General features: G+C 47.6%; 12 protein-coding genes across 12 annotated transcripts; 6 read left to right on the forward strand and 6 right to left on the reverse strand.

Moving 5' to 3' along the window:
* Positions 1-634: 634 nt before the first annotated feature.
* On the reverse strand, positions 635-1833 carry mep20 (uncharacterized protein; the record flags this gene model as incomplete). The annotated part of the gene is made up of 4 exons (XM_056672513.1): positions 635-902; positions 967-1095; positions 1148-1559; positions 1611-1833. The coding sequence occupies 4 exons, from the start codon at positions 1831-1833 to the stop codon at positions 635-637; spliced, it is 1032 nt and encodes a 343-aa protein (XP_056538086.1).
* A 1276-nt stretch (positions 1834-3109) lies between these two features.
* On the forward strand, positions 3110-3589 carry N7500_001368 (uncharacterized protein; the record flags this gene model as incomplete). Its single annotated transcript, XM_056672514.1, has 1 exon — positions 3110-3589. The coding sequence occupies one exon, from the start codon at positions 3110-3112 to the stop codon at positions 3587-3589; it is 480 nt and encodes a 159-aa protein (XP_056538087.1).
* A 317-nt stretch (positions 3590-3906) lies between these two features.
* N7500_001369 (uncharacterized protein) lies at positions 3907-4638 on the forward strand (the record flags this gene model as incomplete). The annotated part of the gene is made up of 1 exon (XM_056672515.1): positions 3907-4638. One exon carries the CDS (start codon positions 3907-3909, stop codon positions 4636-4638), a length of 732 nt encoding a protein of 243 aa, XP_056538088.1.
* A 533-nt stretch (positions 4639-5171) lies between these two features.
* N7500_001370 (A4/G1 family peptidase) lies at positions 5172-5981 on the reverse strand (the record flags this gene model as incomplete). Its single annotated transcript, XM_056672516.1, has 1 exon — positions 5172-5981. One exon carries the CDS (start codon positions 5979-5981, stop codon positions 5172-5174), a length of 810 nt encoding a protein of 269 aa, XP_056538089.1.
* Positions 5982-7358: 1377 nt separating this feature from the next.
* Positions 7359-7696, forward strand: N7500_001371 (uncharacterized protein; the record flags this gene model as incomplete). The annotated part of the gene is made up of 2 exons (XM_056672517.1): positions 7359-7447; positions 7503-7696. The coding sequence occupies exons 1-2, from the start codon at positions 7423-7425 to the stop codon at positions 7694-7696; spliced, it is 219 nt and encodes a 72-aa protein (XP_056538090.1). The 5' UTR covers positions 7359-7422.
* Positions 7697-7797: 101 nt separating this feature from the next.
* On the forward strand, positions 7798-8253 carry N7500_001372 (uncharacterized protein; the record flags this gene model as incomplete). Its single annotated transcript, XM_056672518.1, has 2 exons — positions 7798-7958; positions 8046-8253. 2 exons carry the CDS (start codon positions 7798-7800, stop codon positions 8251-8253), a joined length of 369 nt encoding a protein of 122 aa, XP_056538091.1.
* Positions 8254-8564: 311 nt separating this feature from the next.
* On the forward strand, positions 8565-10493 carry N7500_001373 (uncharacterized protein; the record flags this gene model as incomplete). Its single annotated transcript, XM_056672519.1, has 6 exons — positions 8565-8604; positions 8658-9084; positions 9153-9414; positions 9469-9641; positions 9689-9998; positions 10053-10493. The coding sequence occupies 6 exons, from the start codon at positions 8565-8567 to the stop codon at positions 10491-10493; spliced, it is 1653 nt and encodes a 550-aa protein (XP_056538092.1).
* Positions 10494-10881: 388 nt separating this feature from the next.
* N7500_001374 (putative phenol 2-monooxygenase) lies at positions 10882-12870 on the reverse strand (the record flags this gene model as incomplete). The annotated part of the gene is made up of 4 exons (XM_056672520.1): positions 10882-10937; positions 11020-11365; positions 11421-12305; positions 12361-12870. 4 exons carry the CDS (start codon positions 12868-12870, stop codon positions 10882-10884), a joined length of 1797 nt encoding a protein of 598 aa, XP_056538093.1.
* Positions 12871-13226: 356 nt separating this feature from the next.
* sitA (TOR signaling pathway phosphatase SitA) lies at positions 13227-14535 on the reverse strand (the record flags this gene model as incomplete). The annotated part of the gene is made up of 4 exons (XM_056672521.1): positions 13227-13516; positions 13565-13896; positions 13945-14293; positions 14412-14535. The coding sequence occupies 4 exons, from the start codon at positions 14533-14535 to the stop codon at positions 13227-13229; spliced, it is 1095 nt and encodes a 364-aa protein (XP_056538094.1).
* A 598-nt stretch (positions 14536-15133) lies between these two features.
* N7500_001376 (putative alpha/beta hydrolase) lies at positions 15134-16795 on the reverse strand (the record flags this gene model as incomplete). Its single annotated transcript, XM_056672522.1, has 1 exon — positions 15134-16795. The coding sequence occupies one exon, from the start codon at positions 16793-16795 to the stop codon at positions 15134-15136; it is 1662 nt and encodes a 553-aa protein (XP_056538095.1).
* Positions 16796-17064: 269 nt separating this feature from the next.
* N7500_001377 (lactonase family protein) lies at positions 17065-18268 on the reverse strand (the record flags this gene model as incomplete). The annotated part of the gene is made up of 3 exons (XM_056672523.1): positions 17065-17369; positions 17483-17956; positions 18016-18268. The coding sequence occupies 3 exons, from the start codon at positions 18266-18268 to the stop codon at positions 17065-17067; spliced, it is 1032 nt and encodes a 343-aa protein (XP_056538096.1).
* Positions 18269-19328: 1060 nt separating this feature from the next.
* Positions 19329-19939, forward strand: N7500_001378 (carboxymuconolactone decarboxylase family protein; the record flags this gene model as incomplete). The annotated part of the gene is made up of 2 exons (XM_056672524.1): positions 19329-19673; positions 19712-19939. The coding sequence occupies 2 exons, from the start codon at positions 19329-19331 to the stop codon at positions 19937-19939; spliced, it is 573 nt and encodes a 190-aa protein (XP_056538097.1).
* Positions 19940-20002: the final 63 nt, after the last annotated feature.

Raw genomic sequence — 20002 nt, forward strand, 5'->3', positions numbered from 1 at the left:
TCTGTGAATTTGCAGCCCCAAAGCTCTACGGGAGTGTCCTCAGACAAGCAAAGTTTCAAAGATACAGACAATTCATGTTAGAAAGTTTGTTTGTCTGAGATTATCATAGTCATGACAAACCCAGCAGTTAAGATCAGAGCTCACCTTACAAGCATTATACACTCGTATCCGGTCTGGGTAGAACCTTTTTTAAATCGGCGTAGAAGAAGTAAATCGATAGCTCTTTTCTCATGTAATAGAAAGTTTCTATTTGCTTCTAGCAATCCTTTGCATCTAGAGATCCGGAGAGTGGCTATCGATGGCCGGATCAAGGCCAAGAGCGTCTCGGACAAGGGATTCTGATCTACACATAGGTGGATATAGGCTCCTAGTGTGACCCTTCCAACCAATTGACTATATTTATATTACAGGGCAGGGAGGATATTCGTCAGCACTGGAGATTTCATTTCCAATCTGCTTCAACTAGTTCTCATTCATAATCGCTGCCTCCAAAACTAGTACCTGATCGACAGGCCTCATCAGAAGACGCATCCAACCTGGTATCTGGAAAACTCAAATTGACCATTTAGCAGCCAAGGTTGATTGCTATTCTTTGGTTAGCTAATTTTCATTAGGTAGAATTGACCTTCAGACACTAACCATTAGCATACAGTGCGTACGAGTCAGCGTTCAGCACAGCCTTTGCGCTAGAAAGGGATGTGGCAGCGTCATATCCATATCCGTTGTCATCGGTTCCCGGGCTGTATACGCCTGGCGCATGGGTCAACTCGTGGAGAGTGGTGGTTGCTTGATCTTGGTCGTGACATGAGCTAGCCAATGCTGGGAGATCGCTGTAGTAGAGATCGCAATTGGCGATCACATTTTGAGATGGCAGAGTGTAAGCCAAGACATTGGTCTCACAGCTATTTGGATTACATTTGTAAGCCACGTATGCAAACAAAGTCTCTACTGAAAGGAGGTACTTACTATCCCAAGGTGTCTGAGCAGTAGTACTTGGTGGCAGTCACCGAGCTGGCTTCTTTAGCCACAGCCTGAAGGCGAGCAGCCACAACCTTGCGCGTAGCGGTGCTGGTGGTCTTGAAGTACTCCTGGAACCTATCGGAATTTGTTAGACTGGTTAATTAGCAGTAAAGAATATGTAACATACTTGGAGGAAGATCCTGAAAGGGCAGCCGTTGCGGCGGCGTTTGCGAGCTTCACAGTATTCGCAAGGGCAGTGTTAAGAGCCGACTTCTTGCTCGAGCTACTGCAGGTTTGAAGAGCCCGACGATCGAGCGGCTTGATAGCCTTCTCCACACGGGAGGCCTTGACACCGTCAACCTCGATTTTGAGATCATTGGAACGGTATGGCAGATAACCAGTGACTGCACCATCAACCACTATGGGAACCAGACCCTTCGACTGGAGAGTCAATGGACCTCCGCTAGACAAGTCGGTGGTAGTGGCAATGTCAAATTCATCCTCGAAGGTCTCTCCTGCAGCAAGGGAAGTGAGAGATTCCGAAGTGAGACCCTCAAGGACGAACCGGCGCTTGATTCCCTCGAAAGTGACCTCAGCATCTTATATCAAATTAGTATTGAGCCGATGGTGTCCGGAGAAGTTTCAAATACCGTTCTTGAAGACATTAACCTTCTTTACAGGTGCGCTGTCACGGAAAAAGTTGAGATGCACAAATGTGACATCTTCGCTACCAGAGTTCTTCACGACAGCCTTGATGCGGGTGTCACTGATACGACTCAAGGTGATATCGAGGCCAGAAGTCTCATCGGTATCGACTGGCAAACCGTGCACGGCTAAAGCCAGAAGTGTCGTAGAAAGGGCAGCGAAACGCATGATGCTCGGAGGACAAAAGACTCAAAAAAAAAAAAATTGTAATTCTGATGTCTTGGATACTGCTGGGAAAAAGAAGCTCCTATCCTCGAGAGGATATTGTCTGCTTTATAGCCGGCTGATACGAAGTAAAATGCCGTGGTTTCCTCTCTCCTCCATCTGCCCCCCGTCGCCTAGAGGGACAACGAAAGAAAGAGTGTAGTATCTTCCCTGCATGAAACGACTTGATCACGCCAACAGCTATCTTTGCATAAAACGGACACGGAAGACCTGCGGACACGGAAGACCTGCAGGCAATCTTGTCACTGGTTGAATGTATCTTGAGATAGCTAAATCCCAGGAGCAGGCAGCGGGCAATCATGTCACTGGTTGGAGATATCTTGGAATGGCTACATCTTCAGAAAGATCAACAAAGATGTCATCTTGGCCCGACGGAAACCCGCGCCCCCGATGGACCGGCTTTGGTGATTTAAGATGACTGAGGGTTTATGAAACTGGATTTGACTGCTTACGGTTGAAGAGCGGGGCGGGGTGCTCGATGTAACTCCTCACGATCGGCTTCATATATAGAGCTTTGCGCCAAAAGCAAGCCCCTGAGCAGATCTCTCTGTTTGGCCGAGGTATGGGATTAAGCATAGAAGTTGATTCTGTGGGACACAAAAATACACCATTGTTGTAGGAAAACAGAGACATTGAACTGTATAGAACTCAACATGGTCATGATAATACAGTAATGCAACCTACTGGGATTCATAACTTTGTCTCCTTCTCAAGTGGCCTACAAAGTCTCCTCCATTCACATCACGCCAAGCCCTAAACCCTGCGCTTCTCCTCGGACTCCGGTGCCAAGATACTACCTAAGACGGCACCAAAGTCTTGACTTGATAACTAATGCTTATTCTCAACCATTATGAGGAATCATGTCCGACATGGCCTTAAAAATAGTAGAGGCTTGGCTATTGTGATGAAAAGCCCGGTCCGGTGGGTAACGCGATGCCAAGTCTACGAAGCAAAGAGTGTTGCACGGAACCCCGGAGGAAATGCGGTAGAGTGTCCTGTTCAGTTGACTTGGCATGCAATCAGTAGACTTGATTGGATGCACACGAGAGATCGTCAACATGATCGGCGTGTCCAAATATAAGGCGTGATAACAAACCTGGACACACCCAACCCTCTCAAACCTCGTGATACTACTGTCAACTTTTCCAATAACTTCGTTGTCGCCATATTATTTATCCTTTTCCTAAGATTCAACAAGGACCCCCTTTGCTTTGAGATTATGGAGTCAAACTTGAGTTTGCAGGTCACCCTGGCCCCCCAGGCACCGATCCTAGAGGCACAAGAACCATTCGCTCTACCAATCAAAGTTTCTGTTCACAATGCCGCAGATTCGCCCGTTACTATTTTGAGATGGGGCACCCCGTTAGACCCTCAGGCTGGTGTGCTCGGTGTTTTCGAGATTTGTGACACAACGGACCAACGGAAAGTGTCCATTCCTACTATCATGGTATCACGCAAGCTACCCGCCAGTGAAAAAGATCTCGTTGAGATACAAGCACGCGAAACCCTCGATGTAACTATCAATTTGCCAATTCAAGGCCTTGAAAAGGGACATGAATATTCTGTTCGTGCACAAGGAACTTGGCATGCGGTGTGGCCCACTGAATTATCCAATGTGACTGTATCCCAACTCAAGGACAACGGAGGTGCCAGTCGCGGGGACTTCCTATCCAATGAATCCTTTGTGAGCATTGAGTGAGAGATATATCTGATACTTGGTGATTTGAAGGAGAACGAGCATGTAAGGGAAGTTGACCGATTGCTGTCGATTTCCTACGCCCCGTGGTCTATTCTATATGTCGTTCGCCGGAGAATGAGACTGGGCCAGTTCAATTTTACTGTCATGAACTCCTCGAAGATAACAGTTGTGTTACATGTCTTAAGATTCCCCGATATTACACAATTTGTTAAACGAGATTTGATCCGATGTCTAGTATTAAGGTCCCCTTATCATGCCCACAGTAAAGCGCTGATGACCAAGCTTTCATTAGAGTACATCAGCTCCATACAATACTTATGTCTTTCTACAAAGAACCAAGCCCAAAGGATGACGCTAGAGCTGTGTTCCAAGTTCTGAAACGGGGTGGTATTGCGATTATTCCAATGAATGTTGGCTACGGAATAACCGCGATCGATCCGGACGCATTGGACCGGATTTTCCGCACGAAACGACGAGAACCACACAAGCGACATGTCATGGTTGGCAGTTACCTTCTGCATCGAGAAATTCATCTTCTTGCCCCACAAGAAGCAAGCATAGTCAAACTCTTGACTGTGAATTTAAATCTTCCTCTTGGGGTTGTGGCGCCATATCGCCTTGATCATCCCATAATTCAAAAGCTTCCACCGGATATATTAGCCAAGAGCGTTGTTGAAGACACTCTAGCGCTGTTAGTCAACGGAGGGGCTTTGCTAGACGAATTGTCTCGACTTGCTACCATAGAGAAACTTCTTCTGATGGGATCATCTGCCAACATCACCGGCACGGGAGTGAAGATTGTGGTTGAGGACATTGAGCCTGAGATCCTGAAAGTGGCAGATATAGTTATTAATTATGGGATACAAAAGTTCCACCATCCTCGACCCTCTTCTACCATGATCGATTTCAGGACAATGAGAGTTGTGCGATACGGAGCTTGCTACGATGTAGTGCAAGATGCTCTCTGGCGATTTTGTAGAATCAAAGTGCCAGATGATCCTGGAACGTCTCCTCTTTCATCTGGAGAGACTACTGTGGACAGGATATAATGTATCTGGTGTACACACAGAAACAAAGACATCCAGCTGTTACATACCCACGTGAACTACTAATTAATAGTAAAAGCATCGAACTAAACGAAATCCGATGGCTTTGCTTTGCGTCCACAATGTGACAGGAAAATCCCCTTTCAACTCATGATACCCACCATCCGAGAAGATAAAAGTGATATCGATTGTCAAAGAGCTTGCTTGTACCTCTTGATCTTGTATTCATACGGAAATCCTATTTTGATTGTACTAGTCAAGCCGAAGGATGTAGCTATATTTCACCGTGTATTGACAAGAAAAAGTTGATCACACTCTTGGTATTCATCACCCATCCAATAAAAGGTAATAGAACGAAATGAAGATATTGTACAAGACGGACTTTATGGAACCTATCTGTCAAGCCCATTGTGGTATCTAATCAAAACCACAAGTATAGGCATAATGCAGCGATACTTGGTGTACCTAAAGTCTCAGTTCTATCGGAATATTGCAGTGAAGATATATAGGGCATCAAATTTGGACATTTGTCAAAACTAAATGTAACTGACAGTGACAGTATTTCCGGTAACAGAAGAAGATGTGAGAATCCGATCCTGATAGATGTCCATGATAGTAGCATTTGATGGTCCGTAAGTAGTCCTACCGCGCGAGGCAACTGCATTGGAGAATACCACAGTGCCAAAATTGGCAAAAGGCGCCATTGCGTTGTTTACAGAAAAGTCCTCCACAATCCATTCGGCATTAAACTCGCAGAGGTTACCCCCAATGCCATGGGGGAATATATGCGTCGCAGATACACCGGTGGATAAGTTTTCAAGAGTAACAGAGCCGGAACTCCTCGAAGTCGCATCGACTGTCGATTTGATTACATCTCCAGCCGAAATTTGGATGTTGCTAAAGTCATGGGCGTAGTCTGGATACCATTCGTACCAGGCGCTGTACGACGTAGTTTCCCCTTGGATACAAAAATCAATTCCTGTTTGCAGAATGGCTGTATTACAAGTATCGCCATCGATGCCAACCCACGCAGACGCGCAGTAGTTCGTGTAGGAATTAGCACCCCTTGGAAGTTGGGGGAAAGGAACTGTGATCTCCCCGGATACCGAAGTGTACCCAGTACCAATAAGCACAGCCCCAGCCCAATTTGAGCTGTAAGTTTCTTGAATCGTCTGATTCAAATAGAGCTCTTCTGAGGTACCCAGAGTATAAGGAGGGCTTGTGCGGCGCATGGCTCGTGCAGATCGCTGTATCGCACTGCTCGCCTGTCGCCGAGAAGTCAGAGGAGAGGCGACGATAGAGGTGGCGAGTAGCGCAGCACCAATGATCGTGGAAGGAAACTTCATAGTAAGACTCTGGGAGTAAGTCGGTAACGAACTGTTCCAAGTACCTAGAATTTGAAGAGAAATTTGATATAAAGGAGTTAGAGGATACTTCGCATTAAACCTGACGTTTATATAGCATTGCAGCGAATAGTTTTTGAAACTCCGATAAGCCTAGATTGCACCAGAAGAGATAAATGACCGTATCATGGGATGCATGAATTTGAATGTAACATGAACTCCGTATGAAATGAAGACAAAAAGCGCAGATGATTACTGTCGGGGACCGATCAGTTGGGCGAATTTGCGAGGTAACCTCGTGGACAACGAAATACACAAACACCATCTAGTTGAAGATATTGAATGATCGAGGTGTTCCTTGCATCGGTTCGTCATATGGGTTTGGACTAATATACATATATATATATATATATATATAGATATAAGCCGAAGTAGGATAATTATCAGCCCGGCTACTCTGGCAGCTGGTTATTCATTCGCGTAGCCTAGCACAGGCGATATGTACAGATAAATAGCATTTTCAATATAGACAGCATGACTGAAAATGATCAAAAGCACATGAGAAGCCACTTAGTCCTGTGTTACTCCTGGGCTGTTTCTTCTCTGCCTTTCGGCCTCAGATCTGACGACAGGTCTTTTGGGGGGCGTGGCAAGGGGAGGGTTATGATAATATCAAAGATGTCTCACATCTGAAGACCTTGGATCCTCTCCACCAATCTATCATTCTCTGTATTTTCTTTTCTATTCTGAGTAATGCATAGGAATGAGCTGTATCTTTGAATTGACACCTCTCGACGAACAATTGGATGACTTAATTGAGGACCCTGATTGTAAATTACTTACTTGTCTCTGGCTTAACAAGATAAAAGTAGACTAATGCAAAGGATTTGTTCATTTATCTTGAAGTCAGATCAAAGATCTCAAAGCGAATAAGCAGTAAGGCAGAGAATATGCAGAAAAAAAAGTATCCTCGTGAAATACGAAATAGAAAGATGATCGACTTGGTACGTCGATCAATCCGTAGGGGCCTATACGGCTTTCAAGAGAGGCTAACCGTGAGGACACAGGATACAAGCATAGCGGATAGGGCACTAAGGCGATGATGTATGCTAATTTTCTAGTCAATATTGGATGAATACGATTATACTCCAAGTAAAGGCGCGAGATTGGGACGATGTAGACGCTATGAGCGCAGGCAAAATTGCTGGCACTCAGAGGCCACTGTAGTAATGGCTAGATATTGAAACCTGATTCATGTGTCTCTCTGTCGTAGCCAGCTAGTGCTGTTTTCGTAGATCCCGTAGATTTTGTCAGGAGCAGAGGACCAGCATTACACGTATGGGAAAGATGATGCAATATCATGTGCTAACTTGATTGCAGTCACCCAGGCCCTCAAGACATTTATCCTGACCAGGAGCCTTGCGATGGCATAGCTAGAACACTTATGAATGCACGCAAGAATACTCACTGTGAGCCACCCAATCAGTTCTCGCTTTCCATGCTGATGGAAACGGTTCGATATAGGCGAATTCACGGGTGAAAGTGCTCACGCCGGTGGAAACCCCTGGAAAGGGATCAACACGCTTGATGCTCTAGTCTCATCTTACAACAATGTTGCGGTTCTTCGACAGCAGCTTCCGGATTGGTGTGTATACTGTGCTTTCTTGGACACACCAAATGTAGCCAACGTAATCGCGGACTATACAAAAGCGCTTTGACAGGTGCGCAGCCTTAAGTTGAAGGGGTTGAATACCCTTATCAGTAAAGTGCGGAATTGCATTGAGGTGTCAGGTCAAGATTGAGGAGTATGCATCCCTTTATGGCCTATTTACTCACCCAGCTACATGTAAGAAAACAATTACTTATCATTTCTCTAAGGGGTGAGTTCTATACCGATGTTCGATTGAATGACACACTCTGTGAGCGCTACCACGTCCACGTGGGACGATATAGTCGCAAGGTTCTTAACCGCCATGAGAAGTAATGAACAGGACCGTCCGATATTGGCTGGTGATTGGATAATAGTTTTTCTATTCAGCAAGACTAACCCATGCAATTCAATAACAGGCAACGTTTAGCTACGAGACCCCCACACTTCATACAATGTTTGCGATCCCTGGCCCTGCAACGTCCACATCACCCGACATTTGCAGCTGCAGCTGGAACAGAGGAGCCTCACGCTGAGGCATTAATTGGTAGGGATATGATTGTAGAGAATGATATGTATGATATGGCACGGCGTCAATGGAAAGAAGAGGTTTTGCGGGAGGAGTAGAGGTATGTAGTACTCTGCAAGGTTATCAGACAGTTCTCCTTTCAGTATATACGATTTTGAGCTTCCCAAAGAGTGAACAAGTTGTAGTCTTCAAAAGGATGTCAACTCCCCATACTACATTGAATCCGACAATACATCCAAAAGGGGAAACTGTCCCGGGATTCAACGTCATGATGACTCAGCCTTCCCCGCGTTATCTTATCGGCTTCGGCAGTGAGGTCGTTCAGCATCCCGACACCTTTCTTCCAATAATTCGCCTTCGTTGATCCTTTAGCTCATGCCTGCAGGCTGATCCCTGGTGGTTCATATCCATGCAGGGCTTGGGTCGTAATGGCCCGCGATCTAAGAGTGGTAGGGTGTTTCTTTCACTTTGATACGTGGCCGACTAACTTACTCCTTGGTAGGTTGTAGTACCTGTCGCCGTCGCAAGGTCAAGTGTGGGGAAGAGAAACCAGTCTGTACAAGATGTTCATCCCTGCGCCTCAAATGTGAATGGGGGGTCCCAGTGAAGCGTGGGAGAAGCACGCAAATTCGACATCTCGAACCTGCATTGGAGCAATTGAACCCTCAAGACCCAGCTGAGAACCTTGTCGAGTCTCGACAAGACCTTTTTACATGTCTCTCGCCTGTCTCTCGGGTATCTGACGTTATTCCTTTTGACACGTTTGACCTGGCGCCAATTGCGACTCTCATATACCCTTCCTTGAGCATCAACGTTGCATGTGCCAATTCATTAACACTCACCACTCTTGATCGACAATACTTTCAGTACTTCCCCTCTTCCTCCCTTGTATTTTACTACATGAAGGGATGGAAGTGGACTGGACTCTGGTGAGATCTTTATAGTTGCCTCCCCCTTGAGTCTTGAAGAGTTTACCCGGCTAATCGGGCGAGATTAGCCATCTTTACGAAGGTCCAGCCACATCAAATAGAGTCATAATGCGAATGATACTGGCAATAAGTGCATCTGATATGTATCGCAATGGGTGGATCACGCGCTCTCAGGATCATGGTCGGTACCATTACAGTCAAGCTGTCAAAGAATTCAGGCAACTACTTGAAACGCCACGCCAGGTTTCATTGCATGATGTCGAGACAGTTTTTGCCACTGTGTTTTTGATGATAGCATGGGAGTGGCAGTTCGGACACTCGGTGCGCCATGTGAGAATGCTCTCATGGACTGACTCAAATTATCATCGGCTAATGCATTTCCAGCTCCAACTCCACCTCCAGGGCGTGCGCTCGCTTCTGGAAACACACCCACAACTATTCCGCATTAAAGATGTGAATGATATGCTCTTTTCTCCCGGCATTGATACATTGGCCAATGATGCCGCGAATGTGACCAAGATCTCCTTCATCCCGGAGCAGTTTTTGTTGTGGATTTTGTGAGTTTTTTCCCAGCCGTCAAAGTGACTTACTGACAAGGATCTAGATATATCGATGCTAGTTGCCGTCCCATCGGCCTTACCGAGTCACTTAACGACTATGTGGCCCAGTCTGGGAATCCTGCTCTGCAGCCGGACCATCTTCATCGTTGTGCTCGTCTATGGGGTCGATGCTATTGGGGCGAACAGTACCCCGATGAGGAAGTTATGGACGACATTGAGAATTATAGAGCCCTCGAGCTGTTGCACGCTGGATTTTGCCTACGTCATCGAACTTGGAAGGTCTTCGTGGAATCCGCGGCTGGTACCGCCCGCTCCGCCGAAGCTCTTTCCCGTGAGATCCTCGGTATTCGAGAAGTCAGTATAAGTAACCCTCCCAGATATCGCGGGAGTTACTGATCGTCTGATTAGAAATTTTCCGACCTTTTCATTACCTCTAGGTTTGCCGGAAATGTCTCGGCTCGACGTACGCTCAATACCATATACATGGCCGTTTCTACCTTCTACGCCCAGGTCCTTCTCCACCGTCGCCTCCTCTGCGTCGATACTCTACCTCTGGGGATTCATCAGCAAGCTACAGCAGGAATCATTGACATTTCCCAAAAGCAATTTTTGTCTGATCCGAACCTCCTCAAACGCTTACACCTGCCGCTGTTCATGGCAGTGATTGAAACCGATAATGTAACACATCAAATATGGCTCCGCCAGCGTCTAAGGGAGCTGCGCAACTTTCATTCCGAGTTTGCTTGGGCACATGATGTGGCCGAGCAGATCCTGGCCCAGCAAGACGTGAGTCGGGGACGATATATCAATCTGGGCGAATTTCTACTAAAGCGTTTTCATGCGCAATAAAGCCTACAGGCAGACTCTTGTACATTTACTTACATATTGATAGACCCACACTTATATCTCGGTCACTCTGCATAAAAGTCTGTCAATTTGCTTACCTTGCTCTTTCAATATCACATCCTCTTTCAATTTGAAGCCCATGGTAGTATAGAAATGTGTGACTTTGATTTCTTCAGAGTCGTAAATTTATACTGAGACCGAGAAAACTCGTTATGAGTGTCTTTCAGTTGTGAACCGAAGCTATCTAGAAAAAAGCCATCCCTCTATAGCCTCGCCCAACCTTCACAGTCTGCTGCCAACTGGGTTTAATGCCTGGCCAGTGTTCGCGCCTCTAATGTACATGCCATTTAGCTGTGATCTCTTTCCTCACACATGTGGAAAGCCAATCAACCTACTTTTGACGTACTAGGAACCCAGCAAAGAACTTGCCGATCTCAGGATAATCACCTAGACCCATAATAGCAGAGACATCTAGCGGTTCAAAAGCGTCAATTATATGTCAATCTCTCACGTCCAGGTATTTGCTTACATTGATCTGGGCGGACGATGATAAGAGCGCCCTGTGACGGGTCAATCCCGAGATGTTCATATGCATGGCCGTGACCATCGTTGTAACTCTCGTCGTCATAATAAATTTTGTGTAGATCTGAAGATTTCAGGTTAGGTATGGTGGACATATTGGAAATCAGAGTATCTGCACCTCTTGTTTGGTTTTTCCCAGAGACAGGATAAAAGCACTCCGGGATCTGCTCCAACTCAACACCATGACGCTTCCCATGTCCAACCAAAATGATCTCGATAAGGCTGTCAATATCTTGATTCTTCGGGGTGAATGTGTGGATAGGCCCGTCGGCTGCGCTCAAGTATTCTCCCAGCTATATGATGCATCAGATGAAGCCCAGATGATAGAGTGATAGTGACAAAACAGACCTTGTTGAGCTTTGAGTGGTTCTCTGGTACAGTCAGGTCACCTATGAAGGCGATGATGCGCCACCGGCCATCAGACTTGAGACACTTCATAAGTTGTAGGGGTTTAGAGTCACAAAATCGGACGACCTGTGCGCTGGGTAGCCGCATACCAACGGCTACATTAGAGGCGAGCTTGGTCAATTCCAGTGCAGAGGTGATAGGCGAGACCTCATATTTGGCCGTGAAGCCTGCGGTGTATTTGCCAGATTTGATGAAGCCTTCTTGGAACTCGGCAGGAGAAGTGGGGACCCCGGAAGAAAACAACTTGGAGAAATAACGATCAAATTTGATCAGATCAATGGCCACCTTCTGACGTTCTAGGACGTAAGTCTCTAGAAGTGAGGGATTGGCCAGACCAGTCAGAATCTCGCCCAGTTTCCAGCCGATATTGTAGCCATCCTGTAAGCTGACATTCATACCCTGTCCAGCCTTTGGGGAGTGTGTGTGGCAAGCGTCACCAGCGAGGAAGACCCGGTTATCCTTGTGGAAGAAATCGGCATGACGTTGGCCGATCGCGTACGCCGACCACCAGACTGTCTCCACAAAGTCTACCTTATACGGATGAAAAATGCTCTGTGCTTGGTTCTGCAACTTTCCCAGCGTCACCTCCTTCGGGTTGGTTCCTGGGGCAAGTTCAATGTAGAACCTCGTCAGGTTATCATTATCGCCTTCACGAGGGATAATCAAGATGTTCCCAGATTTTGAGCGGATGGTAGACTTCTTGCGAATGTCAGGGAAATTGGTTCGGGGCACCATGTCCATGACACCCCAGACGGCATCGCTGCTGTCTCCAATCATTTTGTACCCAAGGGCTTTGCGGACAATGCTGTGTGCCCCATCACAAGCCTGATGATCGGGTCAGCAAGCGTCCACATCTTGGAAATAGAGAATGGGCACCTACCAGCGCATATTTGGCTGCAAACACTTCTGTTTTCCCGTCCTTTTCCGCAGTGACTTTGACTGGATAGGCGCCATGATCCTCGATAGAGGCACTATCCACTTTGACGTCGGTCACATTGTAGCCATAGTCAATTTGTTGGCCATTATACTTCTCCATCAGCTCAATTAGAAGCCCATTTATACGTGCCTGGTTCAGAATAACGTGAGGTTGGTGTGATAGACCTGGCTGGGTATCCGCTGTCCGGCCTGTTCGCTTGATAGCGCCTGTACCATTGTCGGCCCAGAAGTTGACCTCTAGAACGTGGTAGGCCTCACGAAGAAGCTCTTCTCCAATTCCAAAACTTTCAAAAATCTCCACGGTGCGACATTGCACACCGTCAGCTTGACCCATCTTCATAGGACCACCCCGTCGTTCTAGAATCTTGCACCGCACCCCATACTTGGCGAGCCAGGTGGCAGCGCAAAGACCGGCAGACCCGCTGCCGCAAATAAGGACATCAACTTTCTCCATTCTTTTCAAGTTTATTTGCTAGGTTAGTATCTCCGGGGTCTTTTATGATGCACCCGGGATGAGATCCGAGGGTCCGCGGGATGCGTTCCGTGTTCCGAAAGGGGATGGGATGACATTCTGGAAAGCCTCGGCAGTATCTACGTAGATCGATTTCTCTCTTACATTCATCGGTAAAGAAGTTTTCGGGATGCTACCTCGTAGAATAACTGATTTCATTTGATCCCCAGTTGGTTTCTTCATATCCAAACACAAGGCATATGCATCATTAAGTCTGGTCTAAATCATTATATAATGCTCATCCTTCCGCCCAAATATCAAACCGAACGCCAGCGCCGGTACAGAACTCGCATCACATCTTACAAAAAGTACTCGCTGCGCCCTGGCCGCGAAGTTGGAACATGCCGCTGGTCATCGCTGACTGCACTAAACAGCTTAAAGGTGGGTTTGAGATCCTCTCCGATTTCACAGACCGAGGCCAGGTTTCCGCATCGGTAGCAGTAGTTTGGTGCACTCCACACGGTGACGACATTTTGGTTATTAAAATGGTACTTGTAGCCCTCGTTGACCAGCTGATGGGCGCGTGCGATCAACGAGAGATCATTAACATGGCAGAACTCATCAGCCACTCTGTCTCCAAATAACCATCCTATGATTGTCAGCTATGTATATTCAAGGAGAGAAGAAAGATCCTCACCTGCTCCCCGAGGACTGACAGCCCATGTCTCCACATCATCTGGGTCAGACCACACGAGATCACAAAAGGCACCCTCATGGGGGATCTCCTGTGCGCGGGCTACCACGCGGACTTGGTCCAATGTGCGGATCTCAGGGCTCAGACCGCCGTGAACACACAGCACCTTGCCGTCAATAATGGCCCCCAATGTCATGAAATCGAAAACTTGGCAGCATGCCTTCCATACTGAAGCACTGCCGTATTTTTGGAAGCATTCTTCGTAAAAACCGTATACCTGGGTGATTTGGCGCGATTCGTGATTACCACGGACCAATGTGACTCGATCGGGGTATCTAGTTGGAGTCAGCAGTGAATACCCCCATCTCTCAGATGCTACTCACTTTGCTTTTAGGCAGAGTAAAAGAGTTAACGTCTCCAGACTGAAATATCCGCGGTCCACATAGTCACCCAGAAATACAAAGTTACGGTTCAGCTGGAGATCCTCGGGTGTACCGCTGGCCGATCGGCTTTCTGCACTCGCATCTTCCTCATCATTGGAGTTCACGTTGGGGCCGCGAAGCTTCTTGCGAATTTTAGGGTCTGAGATGCTTGAGGGGGGTTCGATATCGGCAGAGGTAATCACGGAGGGAGATGTCTTTGGGGGGTCCAGTTCTGTGCCATCGGGCATACCCCCAGAAACTCGAAAGAGTTCCAGGAGATCGTAAAATTGGCCATGAATGTCACCACAGACTGTGACAGGTGTCGATACTGGCTGGATATTTGATTCTGTAAACACAATCAGAATGAATAGATCAAGTTCAGGTTAGAATAAACTTGCCCTCCATCATATATTCCTTGACGATCTCACACAGCTGCTTCATATGTGGCTCGGATAGGTACTTGCAATCCTTCGCTGCCTCCAGCCACTCGTCGGGGCCTGCATTGCGCTTAAGTTTGGCAGGACCCGGTTGAGGAATTTTGCTCTCAGGCATGATTCAAAAGAAAAATAGAGAAAAGAATGAAGAGAAACAGCGAACGAGAATGAAGTAGAAGAATGCAGAGGAGGAAGTGCAGGTGGTTTCCCCCGCAAAGCTGAATTTCGCCCTTGGCCGCCTTGGTCTGCCGAATTGTTGAGCTCTTCGACTCTTCTAAGCCCTCTCCCTCTTTTCTTCTTTACAACGTAATGCAATATACTCATGTTGTGTGATTAGACGTGCCGATCTTATATCTTTTACTTCAAATTGGACTCCACGCTGATTTCTAACACGCAGTTGGCTTAGTACTTGGAAACCCTCCCGCTGCCCGCACAACCCTCGCGACCTGACCATACGACATTCGTTCCAGACAACATATGCGGATTTGTCAACAGGGTTTACCATGCAATCGAAGCCTCGAAACGAAAGCCATTCGACGTCTATGCCTGTACACACACATCACTTGAATCTGTACTCGTGATTGGATCTGCGGAATGCTACTCCATACAAGCATTCAAAGGGAAGATACGGTTGTGTCGGGTAAACATTCAGTAAACGGATTTATCATAAGGTATACAAGGAGCAAAAATAGTTCTGAACACTCATAGAAATGCAATCAACCATCAATTTTGCCGAGGTAGTCAGTCACAACTTCCGCGAATGCTACAGGCTGCTCAACCATGGGCAGATGTCCAGCACGGTCGATAATCTTTAGATCAGCGCCTCCACATAGATCCGCCGCCATCTTCTGCATTGTCTGGGGTAAGACACCGTCATTGGCTCCAGCGACGAACAGACCCGGCACAGTGGCAGCAGCCATGCGCTCGCGGATATCGTAGGCACAGAGGGCCTGCACGCTGTGGGCAAATCCTTTCAAGCTGTTGGTGCGCACCGCTTCCTTGACGGCGGCAATGACTTCAGGCTGGGTCTGGTATGACTCCGGAACGAACCAGCGACGGGTAGTGACCTCGGCCAACTCTTCGCCGACAATGGGTTCCTTGGTGTCTGGATTGGTAGAACCTTCCTTCTCGCAGATGGCGACACGGTCACCCCATGCCTTGCGGTTGGATTCGGGGGCGGAAGAATTCGTGTCGCATGCGATGAAAGCCCCAACGCGCTCCGGGTGAAGGAGCGAAGTGTTTAAAACGGTCACACCACCCAAGCTCACACCGATCAAACGAGCGGCCTTGGGAGGCACTCGCAAAGCTTCCAGTAATGTCACCAGATCAGTGGCCAGCAGATCGATGTTGATAGGCTGTTCACCACTCTGCGAATTCCGGCCTCTGGTCAAATAACGAACGACACGGTAGCGCTGGTTTTGTTTATGAGCAAAGAACGCGTCAACGAAACGATCCCAGATGTTCCAGTTGACCAAAATGGAGTTACTCAACACGACCACCGGCGCATAGGGGTCAGTGCTGCCCTCCAGTCGGTAGGGAATTTCAACGCCATCAGAAGTAGTGACGAACGACTCGACAGCCGGGCGGACAGTGGAGGGAAATGTGCGAGTACGGCCATCATTGGAGTTCCAAGGCCCAATGACATCTGGGGCAGCTAGCGAAGTCAGCTCACGGGGAGCAGGGCCGAAAGTGTAGTACCATTCATATACGCGGCGCTTCTTAGAGGTTACGACCTCACTCATGAGACGTGATCCCCATGGGGTATTCATGGCGGCCTTGTGAGCATCGCCTCCAAGACCATTGACGGGAGCATACTCGTGAAGCGCCAGCGATTCACGTTGGGCGGCGGAATCAATTGCCGCAGTGACAAAACGGCGGCTACGGCGCCATCCAGGCACACGGGAGAGCATTTCAAAATGTTCCTCCCGGTACCATTTATCCAAGTCAGCTTGTTTGGTGGGGTCGGGGTGAGTGGCAACTCGGACGGCGACGAGGACGCTACCCTGAGTCTCGGCATCTGTATCGGCTTGATCTTCTAGTGGGCGAAAGTTGGGGTCACTGCGCTCATCCACTAAATCGTACAGTAAACGGCCGACATCAATTTGCGCCATAGTCTTCTTCTCCCGCTCCGTCTTTATCAAGTCGGTTCTTAGATCCAAGTAGGTCTCGCGGGTCAATTCGTCCATGTCGGTAATATCGTACAAAGCCACATATTCAGGTTTTTCTCCATCGGTGGCACGGAAGCGAAAGCCATTAGTGACAAAGGGCAACCGCAGACGCAGAGGTCCATGTTCAGTGTTGTACCAGTCGTGAAACTGGGTGTCTGGCAGTGAGCCCTTGGGCTGCATTGTCACGTAGAGAAGACCGGGAGTAGGCATTATGAAGATGAAATTGGAATAAACGAAAAGAGTTAAACGTAAAATTATCTTGAAGACCTTTAAAGACCTTTAAAGCCCTTGAATATCCCCAAGATTCCTAAGATGTTATAATATCGGCACTCTCAGAATTGCCCCTTATCCGGGTGAAGGTAAAACCCGAACTTGACTGCCGATATTGCCCTTTTCGGTTATTGTCTTTTAAAATCACTTGATATTTTATGTATATATTTGTACAATTTGGATCATTTTTTTAATCATTCTCAATCGTCTTAATCGTACCAGATGGCATTCATGCCAAATCCTTGCTCGGGAATATCCACACGCGCAACGCGTGCCAGCTTCTCGTCGCGCCAGCGATACATCTCAACAAATCCGAGCTGGTCATCGCAGAGTGCGAGCCACTCGTCACTGAAGTCACATGGACTAACAGCATTGGAGTGACCACCACTAGTTGAGGTGGGGTTAATGAAGAGTTGGCGTTCGATCTCGCCATGGGCGCCGAGCTTGAACGCGGTGATGTAGCCGGTCACGTCGAAGTGGTTAGATCGAGTAGTGGCAAAGAGATATTCTCCCCCTTGGTACAAAAAGTGACATCTCCGCGGTACTTGTTCCGTGGGGGAAGACCTAAATGAGGGATTAATTGTAAGTTACATCGATCGCTTGTTGTCCAGAGGTCGTAACACTCACCGGAAGGAAGTAATGGGTATGTGATGTGAGTGAATACTGGTTTGTGGGTGCGCTCATCGATCACGTAGACTGCCAGTCGATTGCCCGCCTCCATCAGCGCATACAGGTACTTGCCGCTTGGGTGGATCTCTACCCAGCGGGGGTGATCACCAGCATCAGGAGCTTCGAGGCAATCTACCAGTGCCAATTCGCCCGTCTTGGGATCCTTGATGTGCGTCCAAATCTTGTTGGCCGTGAGATCGGCGGAGTACAGGTAGGTCTCTGTGGGGTCGAACACCATGCCGTGAATTCCAGTGTTGGGAACATATTCATGATTCTGGATGTTGCTGTCTAGAGCTCCGTCGGACTTGACAGAAAACACGTTACCGTACCCGGCGTAGTTATAGAAAGGGTTTCCGTAAACATTGTAGGGAGGCTGGTGGGCGGCAAGCACGAAGATAGCACGAGTATTGGTCTCGCTGCTGGGAGCCAGAGCTAGCGCGAAACAAAAGGAATGGTTAGCAAGTGGAATTGGAATTGGATTGTGGACATACGGTGACCAGCAACCGGGTGCGACACTTGGTGAACGATCTCTGTCGGGCTATTGACGGCAAAACTGTTCCACTTCTTCATAGCTGCGCCATATATAGTCTTCTTATCGTGAGAAAAGGTCATCCATGAGATAGGCTCCGCTTCTGGAATCTCCGTCTTTTTGATCAACTCTAGCGTGAGGGCATCATCATCGAATTGTACGGTATAGATGCGCCCGGGAGCGGTCCAGGTACCGACCATCAAATGATGCTTCATATTGGCGATTGAGGAGTGAGAGAATGATCGAGATATCGAGCTAGTTGCCCGTGCAAAGAGAGATCCGATCATGTACAAGTCAAGAATTCGAATATAAGGAAGTTATCCACATGCGGGGGAATATCGGCATCGAGGGGCGGCACCCTGCGGGAGTGTGTTTTACTACAATGCCGATGTTAGGATCACGACCTGTTGTCCTTTTTATTATCAATTTTAATATGTATATATCCTAATACACTACCGAATATGTCAGGTGATTATGAATGTAATCCAGCACATCTCGACAATCCTTTTTGTGGAGGCCTACCGACACATTTTCAAAACTAGAAGTGCCTTTTTACCGTAATCCGGGGTAGAATCCAAGGATATATCAAAACTTCACAAACTGCTCTTGCCGTTCAATTTCTGTTTCTAGCTTGTTTTCAATGAGAATATAATATTGCACAGCATACTCAATACTTTCTAACGTCTCTGCAACATACTACGTTGTGTACCACTGCTAGACGTTTACAGTAGTCAGGCCAGGAGATCCTCACAAAACAGCAGATTTCACAGTCATTAAGCTGCTTGTAATTAAAGCATTGGTTGTTTTGTATCAGTATGGCCATTGGCATCTTGCCAATGGGATTGTGAATGTCTACACAGTATTGTGCCTGGGTTGATATGTCGACTAGGAGTCCTCTCTCTCTCGATATATATGTACATATATATCTTTGCACGGAGGAGTAACCCCCAAATACCCTTGGATGCTTAAAGGATATTTTAGATAACCTCCAGGGCTGTCTATAACCTCAGTTATCAATTGGCTTGTTTGTTCTATATGAGAGGGTAGACATTTCTAAACGTCTACGGGTGTATCCCTGCCGGAGAAACACTCCCCCACATAGACGGGTAAGACCTTTTCCCTCGGCATCAACAATGTCACCCGCGATAACCCTGCCTCCCGACGGCTAAGTTGAATCAAATATGCAAACCGGACTTTCTTATGTACAGATTCCAACGTAGACTCACCATCCTCAAACATACCCTCAAATCAATCGGAATCAACCATCCGCGAACCATGCGTTTACCCTACGCTCCTTCCACCCCACCTGTGGATGCACCCCCCGACACCGCCGACGTTTATGCCCGCATCGCGGAGCGCAGAAACCCCCGTCCTTTGATCCCGCTTGATCTGTCCCTCCTCCACAGCCCACCTGTTGCCGATGGCTGGAACAGCTTCATCGGAGCTATTCGGTCGCGTACCATAATCGACTCTGGTATCATGGAGTTGGCAGTCTGCCGTGTTGCCGTACTCAATAACGCTACATACGAATGGAATGCTCACGCTCCATTGGCTTTGAAAGGTGGCATCCAGCCAGATCAATTGCACGCTACTCTTACACTGCCTTGCACCGCTGAGGGGGTACTGCCGGACTTGAGAGTAGTGCACTCACCCCGCAGCAGCGTGCCGTTCTACGCTATACCGACCAGATGACTCGCACCATCAGAGTTGAAGATGATGTTTTTGCTGAATTGAAGACGGTCGGGTATAATGACCGTGAGATTGTGGAGCTCACCACCGGCATCGCCGGTTATAACTGTGTGAGTCGGTTTTTGGTTGCGCTGGACGTCGGCGAGAACAATGCTCGCGAGATGAAGAGTGTAGACGAGTTAGTTGCTACTCTATAGCGGGTGAGAGGGATATTACCCTCAAATAAAATGTTGCTGCAACACGAGGAGACTCTTGACGAA

Source organism: Penicillium coprophilum (genome assembly GCF_028826855.1).
Source record: "Penicillium coprophilum strain IBT 35676 chromosome Unknown utg000001l_segment0_segment0, whole genome shotgun sequence".
In the NCBI taxonomy this organism is placed as follows: Eukaryota; Fungi; Ascomycota; class Eurotiomycetes; order Eurotiales; family Aspergillaceae; genus Penicillium; species Penicillium coprophilum.